The sequence below is a fragment of the Mesoplodon bidens genome (genome assembly GCF_964165515.1).
Source record: "Mesoplodon bidens genome assembly, chromosome: 13".
Lineage (NCBI taxonomy): Eukaryota > Metazoa > Chordata > Mammalia > Artiodactyla > Ziphiidae > Mesoplodon > Mesoplodon bidens.
This window is the reverse complement of record NC_138169.1, coordinates 88,936,389-88,956,669: the sequence shown is the minus strand read 5'-3', so window position 1 is coordinate 88,956,669 and position 20,281 is coordinate 88,936,389. Positions and strand designations below refer to the sequence as shown.

Genomic DNA, 20,281 nt, shown 5'->3' with positions numbered 1-20,281 from the left:
GAGAAGGGCACTCAGCTCCCCTGTTTGGCCGTCGCAGCATCTGCTCTAGCCACCGACCTGGCCGGAGGGGACTAGGTTCCACCTCTTGTTTCTGGCGAGTGTCGGGGTTTGCACCTGTGAGCTCACAATGCTTTCCTTTTGTGAAAGAGTAAGAGGAATAATAGTAAGTTTTCCTGCGGCAAATTTGTTAAATTAAGCAGCAACCCAAGGCGCGCAGCTTTCACCCGCAGCCTTAGACGGGGAGGCTGCTGAGTCCCTGTCTCTGCTCTGATTGGCTTTCGTTTTACATGCGGCGCAGTTTTCGGGAGGGGGGCACAGGCCAGCCGCCCCTCCCGGGCCCAGGGCTCTGACCCCGCGGCGAGGTGGAATCTGCCCATGGCTTGGGGGCTGCCGGGCTTCCCAAACTATTTTTAAAGTGTTTTTGGTTCAATAAAGCTCTAAACAAGTTTTGCCAGCCACTTTTTCCATTAATTTTTAAACCGGAGTGAATTTCAAGGGAAATTTAATCCATGTGCTTCTGATTCATTTACACTTAACTCATTGAGATGCCGTGTTGAACTGTTTGATGTTGAAGCAGAAGGCAGCTTTCTACAAGCCTGCCTGGCCTTTTTTCCTTCTTGGAAACAGGAAGTGGCATCTTGCCAGAGTGTAAATGGACGTGATCCCTCAGTGACGATGCTGTTTCAAACCCACACCCAAGAGCCTGGGGCTGTCGCAGGGCCCTGGGCTGCTGGGTCCCCAGGCGGGTGGGGGAATGGGGCTGACACCCCAGCACAGCCCTCTGGCTCTCCCCCATTTGGGCCCCAGGTACCTAGACAGCAAGAGAGCCTGTACTGTGCTTGTCTCTTTAAAACCTGTGTCAACACGCATAACAAAAATTTACCATCTTAACCATTTTTAAGTGTTTCACTGGCGTTAAGGACCTTCACATCGTCACCAGCATCCGTCTCCAGAGCCTCCTCATCGTCCCAAACGGACACTCGGTCTCCGAGCGACGCCGGGCCCCCTCCCCTTCCCCACCGTCACTCTGCCTGTGAATTCGCCTGCTTAGCCCAGGCCCCTCGTGTAAGTGGAATCACACAGGATTTGTCCTTTCGGGATGACTTGTTTCACTCCGCATCATGTCCTCAAGGTCCAAGCGGCTTGTACCAGGCTTAGAGTTTCCTCCCCTTTGAGGCTAAATCAGATTCTGTCGTGCGCGGGGACCACGTTGTCCTCCATGCTCGTCCGTGGACGGGTGTTTGGGTCATGTCCACCTTTCAGCTGTGGGAGCGGTGCTGACCTGACCGTGGGTGCAGACTCCCCCTGAGACCCTGCCTTCAGTCTCTGGGCGAAATGCCCAGACGTGGGGTTTCTGGATCCCACGGTGCTTCTGAGTTGGGCTCTTCGAGGGACCAGCAGCTTGTGATTGGTTTGTAGGTGGCGTCGTGGTGGCCGCTCTGGACAGGTTCTCAGCAACTTCCCCTCCGGGGATCTGCGCTCCGGTGAGACCTCCAGGCGGGTGGCCGGAACTTGGCACGGCCTGGGGCAGCGGGGAGGGGCAGTGGGGGGCCTCCGGGCCTGGCACCTGGGGTGCAGTCAGCTCCAGGCTGGAGGCGCTCCAGAGAAGACACGGCGCCCGTCCCAGTGCAGGTGGAGAACCAAGGCCTCTGGGGCCCAAGGACAAAGGGCATGGCCACAGCCTTGCGGGCTCTGGGCCTGGGGGAGCAAAGAAATAACTCGGGGGTTCTCTTGTCCCCGTCAGGAGTAGCTCTGTGGCTGGGCCCCCCTCTGGCTCCCTGTCTCTGTCCCTCCCTCGTCATCGCTGGGTTTTCTTTAAATTTATTTTTTATTTATATTATTTTTATTTTGGGCCGTGTTGGGTCTCCGTTGCTGTGCACGGGCTCCTCTCTAGTTGCGGTGAGCGGGGGCTACTCTTTGTTTTGGTGCACGGGCTTCTCACTGTGGTGGCTTCTCTTGTGGCGGAGCATGGGCTCTAGGCGTGCAGGCTTCAATAGTTGCGGCTCACAGCACAGGCTCAGCAGCCATGGCGCACGGGCTTAGTTGCTCCGCGGCATGTGGGATCTTCCTGGACCAGGGCTCGAACCCGTGTCCCCTGCATTGGCAGGCGGGTTCCTAACCACTGCGCCACCGGGGAAGCCCCCATCACTGCTCTTTAATGATGAACGTAGCCATGCTCTCAGCTGTGGTCCTCACGGGGTGTCCTCCTGATCTGGTCACGCTGGGCACTGGGCTGCCGGGTGGGCTGGGCCTTGGTTGCTCCTACTGGGCAGTGTGACAGGGGTCCTCGATGGCCCCGGTGTCCCGGGGGGCATGTCTGCAGCTGAGTGGCTCACCCACCAGCCTGGGGGATGTGGTTACTGAAATGGCTGCAGGTTCCCACCAAGCTCACCAGCTGCGTGTCCACCCGCTGTCCACCTTCCCCAGTTTCCTCCTAAGGACCCACGTGGGTGCCCCAAGCTGGAGGCTCTGGGAGCAGGGTCCCTGGGCCAAGGGCAGCACGTCCTGCAGACCGCTAGGGCCACGTGCTGGGGTGGGAGGGTGGGGAGCGGGGGTGTGTCCAGGCCGAGGGGCCCCCAGGGAGGGTTAGCAACGCTGGCCACGCCTGGCGTCCCTCGCATTCTGGAGGCCTGTCACCCTGCGAGCACTGCGTCCGGATCCAACCAGCCTGAGCCTGGCCCCGGGTCCCAGCACCGACCGGGCAGCTGCCCTGCCCCGCCCCGCCCGTCACCTGCCCCGCCCCCCGTGGGCTCCACCCCCGGGCCCACCCCTCCAGCCTGCACCCGGAGACCCGGATCGGCCGCCATCTACCCGAACCCCGACCCGCACGGCACACGGAGCTCGGCTTGCCCGGGTCACCTGCCTCCTTCTTGCTGCCATGTCAGCTTCTTCTCATTTTGTCACAAATTGGGGGGATGGTCAGGGGGCAGTGAGAACTCCCGAGGGGCGGGGGTGGCATCAGTCAGAATGTTCCAGCGATTTCATGGGGGCAGAATCCACAGCCTGGCATGTGTGCCCACGTGGGGTGCCAGTCGATGGGCAGGAGGGGTCCCTGGCACCCCCGGGACACCCTGCTGCTAGGAGGTGGCCGCCCTCAGGTCGCGGGGGGAGCCTCTCACCCCTGCCGAGAGGCTCCTGCTACAGGCTTCACGCCCAGAGGCGGCGGGGTGTGGGACGGCCAGCTGGGGATCTCACAGCCCCGCCATCGGCACGGGCTCCAGGCGGCCGGGCAGTGGGATCTCAGGGCTGGGCCGAGGACACAGGTTGGCTGAGGAGGAGTGGGAGATTCGCCCCCGGAGCCCCCGCCAGGCTCCCAGGGTCCTCGGCATCGGGGCGGTGGCGCCTGAGCCAAGGGGCCCATCCAGTCTGCTGGGCACGAACGCCTCACATCCTGCCAAGTGGGGCCTGGAAGTGGGAGCGCTGAGCTCGAGCTGGTGGCCGCGCGGGACACACCCACGACCTGTGGGCCATCACCTCCGTCAGGAAGCTGGTGGCTCTTCCCGAGTGGCCTCGGCACCGTGACAGTGATGCAGCTTCACGCCCTTCAGGGACTGAAAACCACAGATCCTTAGAGAAAAACAGGAGCCACTCCGAGGACATCAATGAGATGTGTGGCTGCAGGGTGACGACGGTGTCCTGAGCTGACCTCCTCCAGGACCTCCTCCAGGACCTTCTCTAGAACCTTCTCTAGAATCTCCTCCCTCCTCCAGGACCTCCTCCAGGACCTTCTCTAGAATCTCCTCCCTCCTCCAGGACCTCCTCCAGGACCTTCTCTAGAACCTTCTCTAGAATCTCCTCCCTCCTCCAGGACCTCCTCAGGACCTGCCACAGAGCAGGTGCTCAGGCCGGGCCCAGGGGGGCGGGCAGGTAAACTCGACATTTGCTGGTTACTCTGCTCTGTGGTTTCGGATAAGGGTGGAACTTACCAGCTGGAGCGGGGGCCTCACCCAGGCTCATGGGCCAGGAGGCTGCACGCCGAGCTGTGAGACGTCGCCCAGTTAGGGCTGTGGGTCTGGGGGCGCAGCGGCCTTCCTGTCCTGTTTGAGGAAAACAGTAAGAAGGATCGCACCCCTTGTCCTGGGGCGAGACCCACAGTCGTCATCACGGCAACAGCCTCCAGACGCCCAGAGGACCCCCGCTCCCCGTTGTCTTCAGATAAGCCCACTCCCCTCGGAGTGACAGTCAGGGCCACTCAGGACGGGAGGACGTCGGGACTGAGGGGACGTCCCACAGAGCAGCTCACCTGTGTGTGGACGGTACCCCTGCAGTTGTGCACAGAAACCCCCGGCGGCTCCTGGGAGCCAACAGGTTAAAGGCCGAGGCTCCACTCAGCCACCCAGGCGTCTGACTTTTCTCAAGATCCAGCTCCTTGGGGTCGGGTGGCAGGGCTGGGTGCCAGGCAGGGGACAGGGTCCCCAGCACAGTGTGGTTGCGAGGGCGCAGCCCATACCCTGGCACCTGATTCCATCACAGACTTAAAACCATCTCAGTGCTCGGCTGGCGATTTCTCTGCACCTTCGAGTCAGGAAGAGACTGGACCCCTCGAAGTGATATCAAGTCACTCAGAATCAACAGTGCTGAGGTGTCCTGCACCCCCTGCAGGTCGCCCGGGACCGCAGGACTTGGGAGGAGTCTTTGCAGATGGGCTCGGCTGCGGTGAGCGATGATGTCCCGGAGCGAGGCCCCACCCACTGGCCGGCGTCGTCAGAGAACCCGGGGCTTTGGACACAGACACGCAGGGAGTGACGGGGCTGAGGTCGGCGGAGCGCCGCGGCCACAGCCAGGAGCGCGGCAGGCCAGGTGGGGAGAGGCAGGCGGGGCCCCTGAGCCTGGGAGGGAGGGCGGCCCTGGACACCGTCTCACTCCGACTCCCGGCCTCCAGAACCGAGGGGGTGAACCTCCGTCCTTCCACCTGGTTGGCGGTGCTTTGTCTGGGGGCCCCTTCCCAGGGTGTTGGGGGTCGCGGCTGGGACGACAGCCCCTCGGGCTCTGCTGAGGGCGTCGTGTTGAGTGAACACGGTAGGGGCTCTGCTGGGCCGCGGGGGGTGAGGGGGCCCGTCCGCGCCCGGGAACCGGGAGTCCGTCCCGCAGGGCCTTGTGTAGTGGCAGCCGGGCGTCCCCCGCGCCGCTCCCCTGCCGGTTCTGGCCTTTTCTTCCTCCTTTGCTCAGGTCGTGTCTGCTCGTCGGCCCAGAGGGTCCAAAGTTCTGACCAGGCCTCAGCCCGGCACCTTCTGGCCGCGAACCCGGCTCTGCCTCCGGAACTGACTGGCCACCCCGCCAGGTGGACGGACGTGGAGCTCCGGGCAGCCAGAGGAGGGGCCCAGATGGATGACCAATGCGGGCGCCGGCCGCCACGTGTCCCGGGGCGGCCCGCGGTGGGCGGAGCCTCCTGCGACCCTGGGGGCCGGGCAGCAGCCACGTGACGCCTGTCCCCCGGGGCTCAGAGCCGTCCACGGTGTCCCTCCCGCCCCCCTGCAGCCGGCAGAGGGGACGGGAGAGGCAGGCGGGGGCCGTCCACATCCACAAGTGCCCTCAAGGTGCCCTGCCACGCGCTAGGCCTGGCGTCTGCGGCCTCCCGGCCTCCCTGAGCCATGAGGGCCTCGGGACCCCGAAAGCAGCGCGGGGACGGGCTGCGGCTGCAGCTGCGGAGCCCAGGCGGCCAGTTCCGGGAGCAGCCTTGGAAAAGAGCACCGGGGGATGGAGTGGGGCTGTTCTCTGGTTTAAATAATTCGGAAAATCCTGCAGCTCAGGGGGGACTGTTTTCAGACCTCGGTCCTTCTGGGCCCCGTGGTTCCGCTCAGGCGTCGTCTCCGAGGCCCAAGGCCCCAGAGCCTTCCGGGCCCACCAGGAGCCCCCCTCCACTGGGACGGGGGCAGGAGCCGCGGGGCCGCTGGCGGGGTCTCCCCGGGAGGACGGAGGGAGGTGCCGCCTGGGCTTTATTATGAGGAGGCACCCCGGGCCCCATGCAGGCAGAGTGGACGCCGCGTGGACACAAACGCCCGGGTGAAGGCAGGTTCTTCAAGGCGACGAACCCCGGCTCCTCAGGGAATCACACTTTCTGGGCTCGGCTGTTCCAGCCCAAGGAGACGCCCGGATCCTAAGAGCCCAGACATCAGCCTGGACCCTGCGGGTCGTGGGCGGCATTTCTTAGCTTCCAGCGCCGCCTGCTGGAATCTCCCGGAATTACAGCCGCTCCCCGGGGCGCGGTGGCCGAGGCGTTTCCTGTTTATCGGAGCCCAGCCAGGCGGCCGGAGCTCCGCTGAGCTGGGCCTGCTGGGCCCCAAAGTGCCCGGCGACTGCGGGATCGCAGGGTAGCAGCCACCGCACCCCCTTCCTGAGAACACAAACCGATACGACCTGCCCGCCGGGCCCCGGGCCCGTCCCAGCCCTGCCCAGAAGCTCGGGGCGCGGGCTCCCCGCCCAGCTCCCCACGGCCAGGACAGAGGGACACGAGGAACCTTCCCGACCGCAGGGCTCAGACCAGGATTTAGTGGGAAGTCGGGGAGCCCAGCACAGTCCTCCTCGCGTGGACAGCCAGCTTCCCGAGTCTAAATCATTCCAAGATAAAGAGTTTTCAGAAGATAGCATGCAGGAAGGTCCCGTCCAGGTGTGGACCCGCCCAGCAGCGCCCCGGGGTCCCGCCTGTTTGGGGGACACAAGATTGTTTCCTGAGCGAGGGGCTGGGCTGTGTTGAGGGGCTTGGGGCTGCCGGCTTGACTGTGGGGACCTGGCTGGGGGACCAGGTGGCAGTGATGGACCCTCCCCGCCCGAGGCCGAGGCGTGTCTGGGATCGAGGACACGCCAGGCCCGTCCTCTGGCCACGGTGTCCCCAGGCGGCCCGCGTGCAGGAAGAGGGGGTGTGGTCACTGTGGCTCCAGGGGAACAGAGCCTGACCCTGTGCCCGAGGGCCCCGGGGTCCCCACCCAGCCCTTACCTGCACGGGGTGGGGATGCTGCCACGGGCCAGGTGGGGAATCCCTGAAACCCCCCAAGCCTCAGTCTCCCATCCCTCGTTGTCTGTCCGGCGCTGTCCTGGGACGGGGACAAGGCCGGGGGCGCCAGGGTACCGAGTCGCCGGGGCAGTGACCCCCCAAGGCGTGGCCTGGTAGGCTGAGTGGACGGACCGAGGCCACGTCCGGGGGAGCGACGCTGGGTTCGAGCGGGTGACCCCGTCCCAGGGCCCGGGCTGGGCCTCTCGCGGGTTCTGGTATACCGGAGCCTGAGAGGGTGGAGGGGCCCCAGCTCCGTTCGGGGTCCCGCCCTTGGACCATCTGGGGTTCCGGTGGGACGGGGTGAAAGGCAGCAGGCCCTGGCCCAAGTCCCTGGCCCGCAGAGCACAGGGGCCTTTCCAGGGCCTCTCGGTGAGGCGAGGGAGGGGGGCCAGCAGGAGGGCTCCCAGGGGCCCCCGGACAGGACGTGGGGACACGCCTGAACCCACGTGGCTCAGGGGACGGGCTTGAGGTGCAGGGAGCTCCGGCCACCCTCCCACGGGGCGGGGGGCGCCCTCCCTGGCGGGGTCCCTGAGCCCTCCCATGGCAGGAGGCCCAGCAGGGGCCGGGGCAGGCGACGCGGGCCGTCCCAGCTGGAAGGAGCAGAGGCCACTTCCGCAGCCCCCACCCCCGTCCCCCGGGGCGCCGCAGGCTCGGCGGACACAGTGCAGCCCTGACTCGGAGACACTGATGACGGTCACGAGTCTGGAATAGGACGGGGCCACCTCCAGGGGCTGCGGAAGAGCCGTTCACCCCCCACCCGCCTGTCCGCCCCTCCACTCGTCATCCACCTGCCCACCCTCTCTCCACTTGTCCGTCTGACCCCCTGCCCATCCGTCTACGTCACACAGTAATGGGGGCCAGTGGCGTCCAGGCTCTCGGGGATACGGTGGTGGCGACTGGGCCCTCCTCACACCCCCCGTGCCCTCCCTCCGTCACCAGCGCTCCCCACACGCAGCTACAGTCGAACTACAGACCTGGGCTCTCAGGGAGAACGCCCGCCCGCCGGCCGCCGCTGCGTCGACTTCACACCTTCTGAAGGGCGCACCTACCGGCCTGTAAACAGCGCCCCCTCCTGGTCTCCTGCGTCCTGTCACCCCTTCCCTCAGGGCCGCGGCCGTGCTCACTCTGCACGCGGGCCTTCCAGCCCCTTCCACCCCCAGGCGCCCCTCCCCGCCCCTCCAAGGCGGGGAGCCCGTCCACCTGCGCCCGTCAGGCCTCGTGGGTGAGTGCCCAACCCGTGGTGAGACGTCCAGGATTTCTCAGGGCACATGGCTGGCACAAGCCCGTGAGCCGCCTCGCCCGTCCCCTCTCAGCCCCGCCGGCCTCCCCCAGGTCCCCCTTGGGTCCTGAGCACAAGCTTCTCCCTTGGCCCCAGATCCCCGCAAACCCGCAGCTCTGCGAGGAGCTGAAACAGCGACGCCCGGTGGGCAGGGGAGGACCGGCCACCTGGGAGGTGCTGGTGGGACAGTCTGAGCAGCTCTGGGCATCACGCCTCCTCCTCTGGGACCCAGCCCTGGGTGCCTCGGGCACACCGAGGGTCCCGGCACAGCGCACAGACCCCGAGCAGCTCCCAGCACTGGAGCCGCTCCCCGCCCCGAAGTGCCCCGTGAACAAAAGGACTCGGCTGCTCAGGGAAGCGTTGTTCCAGCCCAGCATCGGCGAGGCGCTGCGCCCGCAGCCGGGGGGGCCCAGGCGGCCGGAGCCAGGCGCCAACGAGGTGTGCAGCTGTGTGATTTCGCAAACGTCGAAAGGATCGGAACTCAGAAACGGGCTTGACTAACAGCAGAACCAGAGCCTCGGGACGTACCTGAGGTGCTGCCGTGGACTTACGGGCAAATGCCCCGCCCTGCGCCACGTGGCTGCCGTGGGCGCGTGGGTGCCGCGGGGACCAGCGTGGCCCGCGGGAGGGGCGGGCGGGGAGGGAGCGGCACAGACACGGGGCTTTACAGCATCAAGACTTTATTCGGGTTAAGTGGGGAGACTTTCCGTACTGTAACATCAAAGAAAGAATTTGAATGTTAGGAAACTGCAGAACATTAAATGGCCTTTCATTTCACTTCTCAGAACAGCAGACAAAGATGGGTGCTTTACAGTAGCAGTGAAATCATTAGGGCTCATTTTCAACAGAAAGTCAAGCTGGTTCGACATGGAAATTAAACTTGGAGAAACAATAAAAAGGGAGGGAAAGGAAATCCGGCCCCGGCACGGATACGGCGGGACTGTGTGCGGAGCCGCGCCCTGGCCACCTCCCGGGCCCTCCCTGCCTCACGCCCTCTCTCGGCAGCACTGCCGCGCACCCCGCATCACGGAAACGGGCCCGAAGGTGCTGGAACCTTCTGTGGCAGGTGCATGGCCCTAGGAGGACAGCTTGGAGTAGCTGGGAGGGGACAGCTTCCGCTTCAAGTACTTCAGGACGTAGAGGGGAAGACAGCTGACCACCGTGATCGCTGACACCTTCCACACGAAGGTCACGGTCGTGATGAAGGCAACATCTGTGGGAGAGAAATCCAGGAACAGGTGTCAGAGGCGCCCAGGGCGCCGCAGAGGCGGGCCTGGTGGAGCCTCGGGGTCTGGGTTACAGCACTGCTTTCCCTGCACACCAGGGGCAGGGGCTCCTCTAACAGGAGACACGAAGCCCCAGCTGCGCAGGGCAGGCGCTGCACGGCCCGCGGGCTCGGTCCAGGGGCAGAACCTCGCAACGCAGCCTGGGGCCGGCTCAGAACGTCCGGGCTCATCTTCGTCGTCCTGGGGACAGGCGACCCTGGGCACCGGGGCCTTGAGGCCGCGGGCAGAGCTGTCCCCGTGAGCCCACCTCCCGTGCCCCTCGGTCCTGCCACCACGGGGTGGTGTTCCCAGGGTTAACGGCTGTTCTAATCCTCACGGGTGAAGAGGCGTGTGAGAACCCGAGGGCGGCCGATCCTAGGACAGCCATCCCTGGAGACTGTCGTCGGAAGTGGGGCGAAGCAGCCTGGTAGGCTCACGGATGCTGAGGCCCAGGAAAGTGCAGGGAAACCCAGGGTCTGCGTGCAGGGCACACGGGGTCCCAGGCTGTGTTTAAGCATATTGTAAAAAACCCGGCAAGTGTTTTCCAGGGGTTCAATCACTAAAAATTAACAGCAAAATGTTGCGGGGATGACGCACGGTCGCCTGACGGACACGGGTGCTCATCGGTGGATGCAGGACGCCCAGCACCGTCCCCTCTGATGAGCCGCAGAACCCCGACGGGGCCCAGGGCCTCCCGCGCTGTCGCCAGGTGGGAGGAGCCCACGGCAAACGCCACGAAGAGGAGGGGCGGGGCTCCTATCAGTCGAGCCTCCGGAGTGACCGCGTTCTGCGGTTTCTGCAGTCTTGAAGGATGAGGTAGCGTCAGCGACCCGAGAAGGCTCCACGAGACACCCTGCCTGTGCCCGCTTCACACGGGGCCCCGGGCAGCCCTGCTGCTGGTGTCCCAGCCGTAGCTTCTGCTTCGTGCTCTGTGCACACGTGCTGGGAGAAGGAGCTGCGGGCCCAGGGGACGCCCGAGAAGAAGCCAACACCGCTCCGTCCAAGAGTGTCAATTCGCGTTCACACAGGAAAGCACACGTCTATTCTCAAAACAAAGTAACCAAGGTCTTGTAATTTGAAAATGACCACTTCTTACGTGCCATGGCTATTTTTTTGGTGAATGTTTCTTTTAATGCAAAAGCACGAATTTGTAATAGTTTTCCTATGTACGTACTCACCACTGAGTAGATACTTGGATGTGAATTCACCCAACTTCTGCTTTGATGATGGGATTCTTTTTACTTCTCTACCATCTATAATACGTTACAGTTATGGAAGAGGCACAAAATTCATCAGTTCCCGCCGCTGAAACCTGCCTAAGTGTTCATTTTGTAATTTATAGCTCTGCTGTGAAGGATGGAGATGTCTTCACAATACGTGAAAAGTGACGTCACCACCACTTCTCACCAGCAGTAGCTTTACGGTCCGCTGCTCTCCTCCACTGCGCAGAAGTGTGAGGCTCTCGTCGTCATCCCAGTGAAGTCGGCTTGTCCCAGGCCGCTGGTGTTAGGAACAGGAAGTAGATGCCAACTTTTGACTTCAAGGGCCAGGGCTCTGCCTTAGATGAATTTTCCGACAGTGGCGAGTGAAGAGCCGGGTTTGACAAGGCGCGTCAGGTGAGGCGCGATCAGAGCGCCGGCTGTGGACGGGGAGCGGGAGTCCTGGAGAGGGACTGGGGACGGCCGTGCGAACTCACCCAGAGCAGCTCAACCCTCCCCCAGGGCCACGTCGGGTGACCCACCCTCCCTCTCACCCCAGCCAGTGCTCACACCCAGCAAGTAGCCCCCCTCCTCAGGGCCCTGCTGGTAACGGGGGGCAGGCGAGAAGGGGGCAGGGGTGCAGCGGCCCGGGCCATGTGCCGCCTGCAGGTTCTGACGCCGCTGGGCCCCGTGGCTCCAGGGGACGAGGGCGGGCGGCGCCGGGCCCCATCCTGGAAGCCCTCTTCCCTGCAGCCGCAGCGGCCTCCATCAGGAAAAGGGACAAACAATACAGCTCTTGTGGGGAGAACTCGGCGCGACTTCATGTATTGTTGCAAGGGGTTTAATCTTTCCACAGAAATAAGCTCTGTGTTGTGAAGCTGTCTGATGTGGGTTTTATTACGATCTGCAATCTAAGATAACGTGTTAGAAGCAACAAAGAAAACGTTTAAAAACCAGTAATAGACAGCTATTCAGAAAAGAAGTCTAAAGCAACTTACCAAAATATTTATTTAGAAAAGCGAGCGAGGCCACGTAGCAGCCGAGGCTGAGCAGCTCGGCGACCGCCATCAGCCAGTGCCACGTCCTGACGGTCAGGGCCACCATCAGAAGCTCCGTGAGGACGAGGGCCGTGAAGGAGATGGCCACCACGTGCACGAACTCGGACTCGAAAAGCACCAGGGCCCCGGACATGAGGATGCCACCTGGAAAACAGCCAGGGTGAGCGGTGTGGCTTTGGACACGACGACCTTGCTGCTCGGGTCGGCAGCTCTGTTACTGTATGAGGGGCGAGAGCCGCTGACACTGACGGACACGGGCTGTGCACACCGGCACCCAGTGATCCGTGTAAGCTCTGGACTGGGGACAGAGTAAGATGTGGACTGGCAGAGTCTGGGGGGAGAGCCGTGCCTGCACGCCAGTTAGTAACTACGGCTGGCTGTCACCTTCCAGGGCCGTCTGCTAACTCCCCACAGGCTCCCATTTGTCTGGGACTCCAAGCAGAGAGCAGCTGGTGACTTCTGACTTCGTAATTCATATTTCTCGAAGTCCGGCTATCACGCCAAGAAAGAAAGCCATTGTGGGGCGTAGGCAGTGTGGTAAGTGCTGATTAAATTTTTCTGGAGTGTCTTTTATTTAAAAACAGGGCAGTTTTTAGGTGACCTGCACCAGTAAAAACGCCAACCCCCGCTGCGTTGTGAAGAGGCCTGCGGGACCAGCTGCTGGGGTATCGATTCACAAGATAAGCTGAAAGCAATATTCACCTGCTGATGAAATGTTAAGCTTTTGGAACTTAACTGGGAGGTGGAAACAGTATTGCCTGTAGAAGACAAAAACGCTTCAGTGCAGGAGAAGGCGGTCCGTCTTACCTTGGTAAATACTGATTAAAACCCAGACGAGGAAGGTCTTACAGGATAAGGATCTTCCCTAGGGTAGACAGTGGAGCAGCTTAGTTAACAGAGCAGAACACACGTTTTCAAGTAGCTACGTGCGGGTGACTTGTACAAGACCCCAGGCCCCCAGCCCAACCCACGTACTGAGCCAGCCACCGTCTTCCTCCTGTGCACCTGGGCCGCCCGCCCTGCTCAGCTTATGGTAAAGGGGTGAGCGGTCTCTTCTGTTTGACCTCTGGTGACCTTAAGCCACGGCTGTCCATTCCCGGGCTTCCTAGTGACCCAGGAGTCGACGTGTATAAAACAAAAATTGAAACGCACTATTCTGCATAGTAAAAACAGTTTCCCTTTACTGCTTCTTTACTTCTTGGGAACAAATCTTCCTATATCTACTTCTTAGTTTCCTTAGGTGACAAAGGATGGTCTATAACACCTGAAGTCAGAATTTAGGCCCCGAGGTCCTTTCTGGAAAAGATGCCATATCAACGAGCCCAGCACAAACAAGGGTTTCTGGCACAGCAACCTTCACCTTGAAAACTCAGCCTGCGTCTCTGTCCGACCACACTCCCGAAGACGCTTCTATCTGAGAGGGAGGTGGGGTCACAAGTCGCCGCCCAGCCCGTTCCTGCCAAGGGCTGGTCGAGGCAGTGCACGTCCCCGAGGCCTGTGGATGAGGGTGTTGGGACGAAGCCCGGCGAGGCCGCGGCACGGGACTCACAGACCATCACGCTCGTCCCCCGCGCCTCCCGCCCACCGGCACAGCCCACAGACATCGTTTCCGTTTATGGATGGAGAAGCACCGGCAGCTGGTGACTTCCTCAAGGCCACACTGCAGCTAGGCCTAACGGATGAGACCAAAGCTCTGCTGGGATGCGGGGCATCCCCGCCAGGAAGACGTGGCACGTGACGCTAAACGGCACGAGGGAAGAATGAACCGTACACAGGACGGGGACGCGCCACCACAAGGACACCCAGAGGCTGAACCCCGTCCACCCGGTGTCCACGGACACCTTTGAAAGAGACGGTTGCAGCAGCTTGGTCCCGAGGGGCCACCTGAGCCCGTCCTGGCTGCGCCCGAGGCCTCACTGCGTGTGAGTGTGGACAGCAACCTTCAGACATGTCATCATTTGTTAAAAGGCAATATTGTTGTTGTTGTTGTTGTTTTGTGCTGCACGCGGGCCTCTCGCTGTTGTGGCCTCTCCCGTTGCGGAGCACAGGCTCCGGACGCGCAGGCTCAGCGGCCACGGCTCACGGGCCCAGCCGCTCAGCGGCATGTGGGATCTTCCCGGACCGGGGCACGAACCCGTGTTCCCTGCATCGGCAGGCAGACTCTCTACCACTGCACCACCAGGGAAGCCCCAAGCAATATTGTTTTTTAAAGAAAGAAAACAGCCGCGGTCGGGGACAGACCCTGGCATGCGGGCACACAGGTCCTCCTTCCTGCCTCTGTCTGTACCTGCACCAGACACGCTGCCGCCGACTCGCCAAGTGCAGGGGTCCTGCGGTGCTGCGTCCCGTGGCGGGAGCCCTGTCTCTGGCGGCGGCTCTGTCTCCAGCCCCCTCCCCAGGCACTCATGGATGCTCTCCCCGAGGCTTCTTAGGGCAGCAACCCCCACTGTGGTTCTGTGACTCATGTGTCCTGCGGTTGGAGCCCTTTGTCCCAGTCTGCATGCCAGCTCCCGGGTGGATGGTTCTGTGCTGGCAGATGTCCAGTCTCTACCCACCACAGTGCGACAGAAGAGTCCCTCACCCCAAAGCTCCCGCGCTGCCCCCTTCCAGTCATGACCTCCCACCCCAAACCTCGGGCCCGTCTGTCCTCTGGCCCTAAAGCTGTGCATTTCCCAGAGCGGCAGATCACTGGGGTCACACTCACTTTTGAGTCTGGCTTCTTCTGTGCAGCAAAAGGCACCTGAGAGTCGTCTGCGTTGCTGAACGGACGGGTTTTCTCCCGTCACGGACATGATCCCACTGTGTGGCTGCACCCTCACAGGGGGAAGCGCAGCCGGTTGTTTCAGTTTTTGGTAATTATGACAAAGCCACCATCAACTTTTCTGCATGTAATTTTGTGTGAATGTACCTCTTCATTTCTCTTAAGTAAACACCTAGGAGTAGGATTGCTGAGTCACGTGGTAAGTGTATGTTTAACTTTACGGGAAACCGCCAAGCTGTCTTCCAGGGCAGCTGCACCAGCCTGCGTTCCCACCAGCACGGCTGAGCATCCCTGCCAGCATTTGGTGGTGTCGGTTTTACATTTTTGCCATTCTAACAGATGGCGGTGGTATCTGATTTTAATTTGCAATTCCCCAATGAAATATGACGTTGAGTGTTTTTTCATAAAAGTGATTACTTGCCGTCTGTACGTCCTCATCTTTGGTGTGGTGTCAATTCAGGTCTTTTGCCCATTTAAAAACGTGGGTTGTTTTCTTTCTGAGTTTTGAGAGTTCTTTATATATTCTGGATACAAGTCCTTTATCAAAAGTGTAATTTGCAAATATTTTCTACCAGTCTGTGGTTTGTTTTCCATTTTCTTAACAGTGTCATTCACAGAAAAAAAGTCTGTAATTATGATAAAGTCCAATTTATCCATTTTTTCCTTTATGACCTCATATCTAAAAGCTCTTTGCCTAATGCAAGGTCATGCACATTTCCTTCTCCTAGAAGGTCTATAGTTTTACATTTTACGTTTAGGTCTATGAGCCACTGTGAGTGAATTTCTGTGTAAGACCTGAGGTGTGGGCCGAGGGTGACCAGCTGTTCCGACGCCGTCTGTGGAGAAGACGGCCGTCCTGCACTGGACACCCCTTCACGTGGTCAAAGACCGGCTGACAACGCGTGGCTGTAGTCCTGGGCTCTCTGGTCTACCTCACTAACCCGTGTGTCTATCCTTTGCCAGTGATAAAAACCTGGTACTGGGAGTCTTCCAACTTTGTTCTTCTTTTTCAAATTTGTTTTGGTAATTCTAGTTCCTCTGCTTTTCCATATAAACTTTAGAATCAGTTGTCAATATTCAACAACACTGATACTTCCAATCCACGAACATGCATTCATTTATTCCTTTCTAGGATTTCTTTCAGCCAGTTTCACAATTATCAGCATGGAGATCCTGCACATATTTTGTTAGTTATACCAAAGTATTTCACTTTTTTATGCTGTTATAAACAGTGTTTAAAATTGTTTTCAGACCTCAATTGTTCATTGCTACTATACAGAATTAGAAATAATTAAAAATATTTTTTCCTTGTATCCTGCAACCTTACTAAACTTACCAGTCTAGCAGGGTTTTTTTTTGTGGATTATTTGGGATTTTCTACATAGACAATTCTGGCATCTGCAAACAGATATTTTTATTTCTTCCTTTTTAATTTCTATACCCTGAATTTTCTTTCCTTGCCTTATCACTATTATTTTAAAAATTATACAAGGATACAAATACACATCTCAAAAGCTAAAACCATTTTGAGACTATTCAACAGAAAATAAAAATAGTGAAGTAGTCCTAATAGTTCAACGTCTAACGGTTTCAAGGGCTTTTATGAAGGACTGCACATCACCTACTTGATATCTTGACAATCAGTACAACTATAACTCAAGTGTCTCTGTAGTGAGTAGTTTAATTTATCATGAATATAACACTATGACTTGGCAACTGAACTCACAGCTACAAGACTGAACTATTTCAGGACCACACAGGCTGGCTCAGCTGACCACGGGTCACCTAAGTCCTGACCCCAGGGCTCAGGCTCAGGTGGTTGTTCATAAGAGGCCACAGACCATGCAGGACACATAAAGTCATGTGTAGGGTTAGGGGAGGGATGAGTGCATGCTTCCCCTCTAACTGGCAGCCCCAGAAAATCAGAAGTGACTGCGCTCACCGTGAGCAAAGCTTAACAGCTCAAAGCAGAACTCGACCCAAACCTCCTTACAAATACGTCCTTTTCTGTGAGGAATGAGAACTATGTGGTTTTAGGAAGAGGAAGGTGATGTTGCCTCTTTAACTGATTCATTCCCTCCCTCCTTCATTCACCAATTACGGAACAGACACTGTGTCCAGGTTCAGGCCCTGGAGACAGAGTAGAGAACAAACGTTCACATTCGGGATCGCCTCATCTCGTCGGAACCCTACGTCAGATTGGTGATGCCTGGAGCATTTATACTCTTAGCATAGAGCCATGGCCGCTGAGCCTGCGCGTCCGGAGCCTGTGCTCCGCAGCGGGAGAGGCCACAGCAGTGAGAGGCCCGCGTACCGCAAAAAAAAAAAAAAAAAAAAAAAAAAAAAGACTGGCTATGAAATAAGTATAAAACCAGGATATTTTATTTCGAAGTAGAGTTCTTTCCTTTCTGTTTTACAAGGGATGTGCACGCTGCTTCCCTTGGTTACCTTTGCGGTATTTAATGAATTTACCGTGACCTGAGATTTCTGCTCAGAACTTACAAGATAAATCATCTGTTGGACAGTAACTTACATTCCAGCCTGTGGCTTGTTTTCTGCTACTGTCCAACCATCATTTAATTTACCCTGAATTCATGTTTTCTTTTCCCAACTGAAGGCTTGTGGAGACCAGGAGCAGGGCCTTCTAGGTCTTTACAAGCGCCCGGCACGGGACCCTCAACCGTGCCACCCACAGTGACGGACTCGGCCAGCGGGTGCAGAGTGCTGGGCTCAGAAGCAACGTAGAGCTTCAGAATGTTCCTCTAGCTTCAGTAAGAAAAATACTCACTTCTTATCAAGTTAACTGGCTGAGTGCCTTAGTGCTACTTTATTTTCAAAGGATTTAGAGTGTATGCAATTTTTAAAGAAATATATACTTTAAAGACAAGAAGTACAGATTTTGGATCTTGAAGCAAAGGAGTCTAGAGAAAATAAGTGACTGAACTCTTGTCAAAAAAATTAGGAATGCGTTCCTGACTTTAGGATATTGAAATATTCTGTTGGTCACCCTAACAAGAAAGGAAAGCCAGCACCCTTAACGAGACCCAACTTACTTGGAATTGGACATGGTTTCCTAACATCCCCTCAAGTTCAAATGTATCAGCTAATGGTGTGGATTCACCACCTCGCAGCTACAGTCAGAGGGGAGCTGGGACTCAACGCTGGACACTTGTGACCCCCGGGAGCCTGCTTTTATCACTGGAGTAACGTGGCGACCCACAAAGAAGGTTCTGGTGGGCAACAGTGAAAGCGGCGTGTCCCCTCACTGGTGGGGACACTGAAGTCCTGGTAGGAAGTCCTCCCACCTTGACGGTCTGGCGGCATCACCTGGCCTCACCTGCAGTGACCTTAACCCTGAGCAGCCACCGAGCCCCTACACTGATGTTCATAAAAAGCTTGTTCCCCTTCATATCCGTGAGGCAGCATTTAGGGCAACATTTCTGGAGCCACTGGAAATAAGGAAACACACAATCTACTAAAATTATAATTATTCGCAAGAGCCTCCTGTAGTTTTTGGATCTTTGATCCTATTCTGCTTCACTGAATGATGATGGTTTCACCATCTTAGGATATTAAACCAAAACGTTTTTCTTCTACTTGTAATATTCACAATGATATTTTTATCATGATAATAATGCTTTACATACGCCTCAAATCTATATATTATTATCAAATAAAATATTACATTATCACATATAATATTTGCTATTTTATCTTATTTTATACTACATTGTTGAGCTAGCTTTATTTTTGCCCTGATTATAGAAGTAATACAGGCATTTTCTATTTTTTTCAATGGATTTAAAAAATCTTAATCTCAGATTTCCCTGGTGGTGCAGTGGTCAAGAATCCGCCTGCCAAGGCAGGGGATACGGGTTCAATCCTGGTCCGGGAAGATCCCACATGCCGCGGAGCAACTAAGCCCGTGCACCACAACTACTAAGCTTGTGCTCTAGAGCCCATGAGCCACAACTACTGAGCCCACGTGCCACAACTACTGAAGCCCATGCGCCTAGAGCCCGGCTCCGCAATGAGAAGCCACTGCAATGAGAAGCCCACGTGCAGCAACAAAGAGGAGCCCCCACTCGACGCAACTAGAGGAAGCCTGACCGCAGCAACAAAGACCCAACACAGCCAAAATAAATAAAATAAAATTTAAAAAAATCTTAATCTCATCAAATTCTTACAATAACGCCATCAAATCCAAAGATTTACGTGACTTACCCAACACCAATGGGACTGGTTAGAGGTTAGCTGGGCGAGTCTACCTGTTAATGCCTAATCTGATTCTTTCTCCGTTACAACGTACGGCTACCGCTTTAAAAATCAGAGCTGGTGACTTCAGGTTATCAACGGTAAACCTAAATTTAATTGGGGGTCCGTGGACTTTGTTCTCAGTGTTGGAAGGTTCTTTTTTTTAAATTAAATTAAATTAATTTATTTTTTATACAGCAGGTGCTTATTAGTTATCTATTTTATACATATTAGTGCATATATGTCAATCAGTGCTGGAAGGTTCTGAGGTCACCATGGTTTGTGTGTGGGGAGCTGGGCATGTCTTCCACCCAGTGGACCATGTTTTCTATGCTACGGAGATACGCTTTCGCTTTCATAAAAAAACATGATAAATTTAAAACTTCTTTCAGGGATGTTTAACCGTCCCAGAGCAGTTCTGGGCTGCGTGAATGAAGCCTGCGCAGCTCCGGGAAGTGGACTTCTACCTTAGTAGCATCACCGTGACAACAGCGCGGGTCTCAGGGACAGAAACACACTGCAGATCCCTTTCAGACAAGATTCTGAAGCCCACGGCCGGAGGAGATGTGGGCATTCAGAGGGGCTCCGGTCAGGGCTCCAGGTCCCTACCGGCTTGAACGCCGGGCCTGCTCCAGGTGGAGAGGGAGCCGGCCCCGCCCACTGCGCAATGCTGACCGGGAGCCCCCGCCCAAAGCACCCTTAACCCAGAAGGAGGGAGCCCTCGGCCACGGTTCTAAATCCCCAAACGGTTATGAGCACCCTTCGCAATTATCATTCTACGCGTAATATCAGAGCTGCACTGCAAACATTCGAGCAAACGCCGTTTTCCCCTTTGATGCCTAACTGGGGCCGCACCTTGGTGAGGTCTTTGTACAGCTCTGGGTACAGCATTGCCATCTCGGGCTTCACGTCTTGGTCCAGCACCAGGGAGAAGACAGGGAACATGGTGTAGACCGTCGCATACCTGGAGGAGAGCAGGGAGGTTACACAGGGGACCCGGCAGCACCAGGAGCACACCTCTGAACCAGAGGCCAAAGGTCAGACCCTAAACAGAACAAGAACAAGTTGGCAACCAAGCACGACTTGTCCTAAAACTGAATACTTACCCACAGTACAGCAGCAAGGTCTACAAGCCACAAATGCTGACAGGCAGCAGGATCCTTTTTTTTTTCTTTTTTTAATTAAAGCTTTTATTTTGAGATCACTGCAGAAGTGAGTACAGTTATCAGAAGTAACACAGAGAGGTCACGGGGACCCTTTAACCAGCTTTCCCCAGAGGCAGCATCTCCAAAACCGCAGCCAATCTCCAGGGGGACGCCGACACCGACATGGTCCAGACACAGCATCCAAGCCCACCAGGGCCCCCTGAAGCCTGCTTCTCTCCCAGCCCCTCTGAACCCCTGGCAACTGTCCTCCATCTTATAACTTTTGTCACTTCAAGGTGACACGCACGCACCACACATGCACGCAGGTG

At 57.5% G+C, this 20,281-nt stretch overlaps 1 protein-coding gene across 4 annotated transcripts in view; it reads right to left on the bottom strand.

Annotated features, from left to right (window-relative positions):
* Window positions 1–8,924: 8,924 nt before the first annotated feature.
* The window catches only part of ATP9B (ATPase phospholipid transporting 9B (putative)), a 206,060-nt gene continuing 194,703 nt past the window's right edge, over window positions 8,925–20,281 (bottom strand). For all 4 annotated transcript variants that reach the window (XM_081253348.1, XM_081253346.1, XM_081253347.1 and 1 more), the window contains 4 exons: window positions 19,663–19,771; window positions 12,600–12,657; window positions 11,733–11,936; window positions 8,925–9,483 (listed from right to left, as the gene is read on the bottom strand). In XM_081253348.1, the coding sequence (XP_081109474.1) occupies window positions 9,347–9,483; window positions 11,733–11,936; window positions 12,600–12,657; window positions 19,663–19,771 (508 nt within the window). In that variant the 3' untranslated portion in view covers window positions 8,925–9,346. The remainder of the gene's footprint in view (window positions 9,484–11,732; window positions 11,937–12,599; window positions 12,658–19,662; window positions 19,772–20,281) is intronic.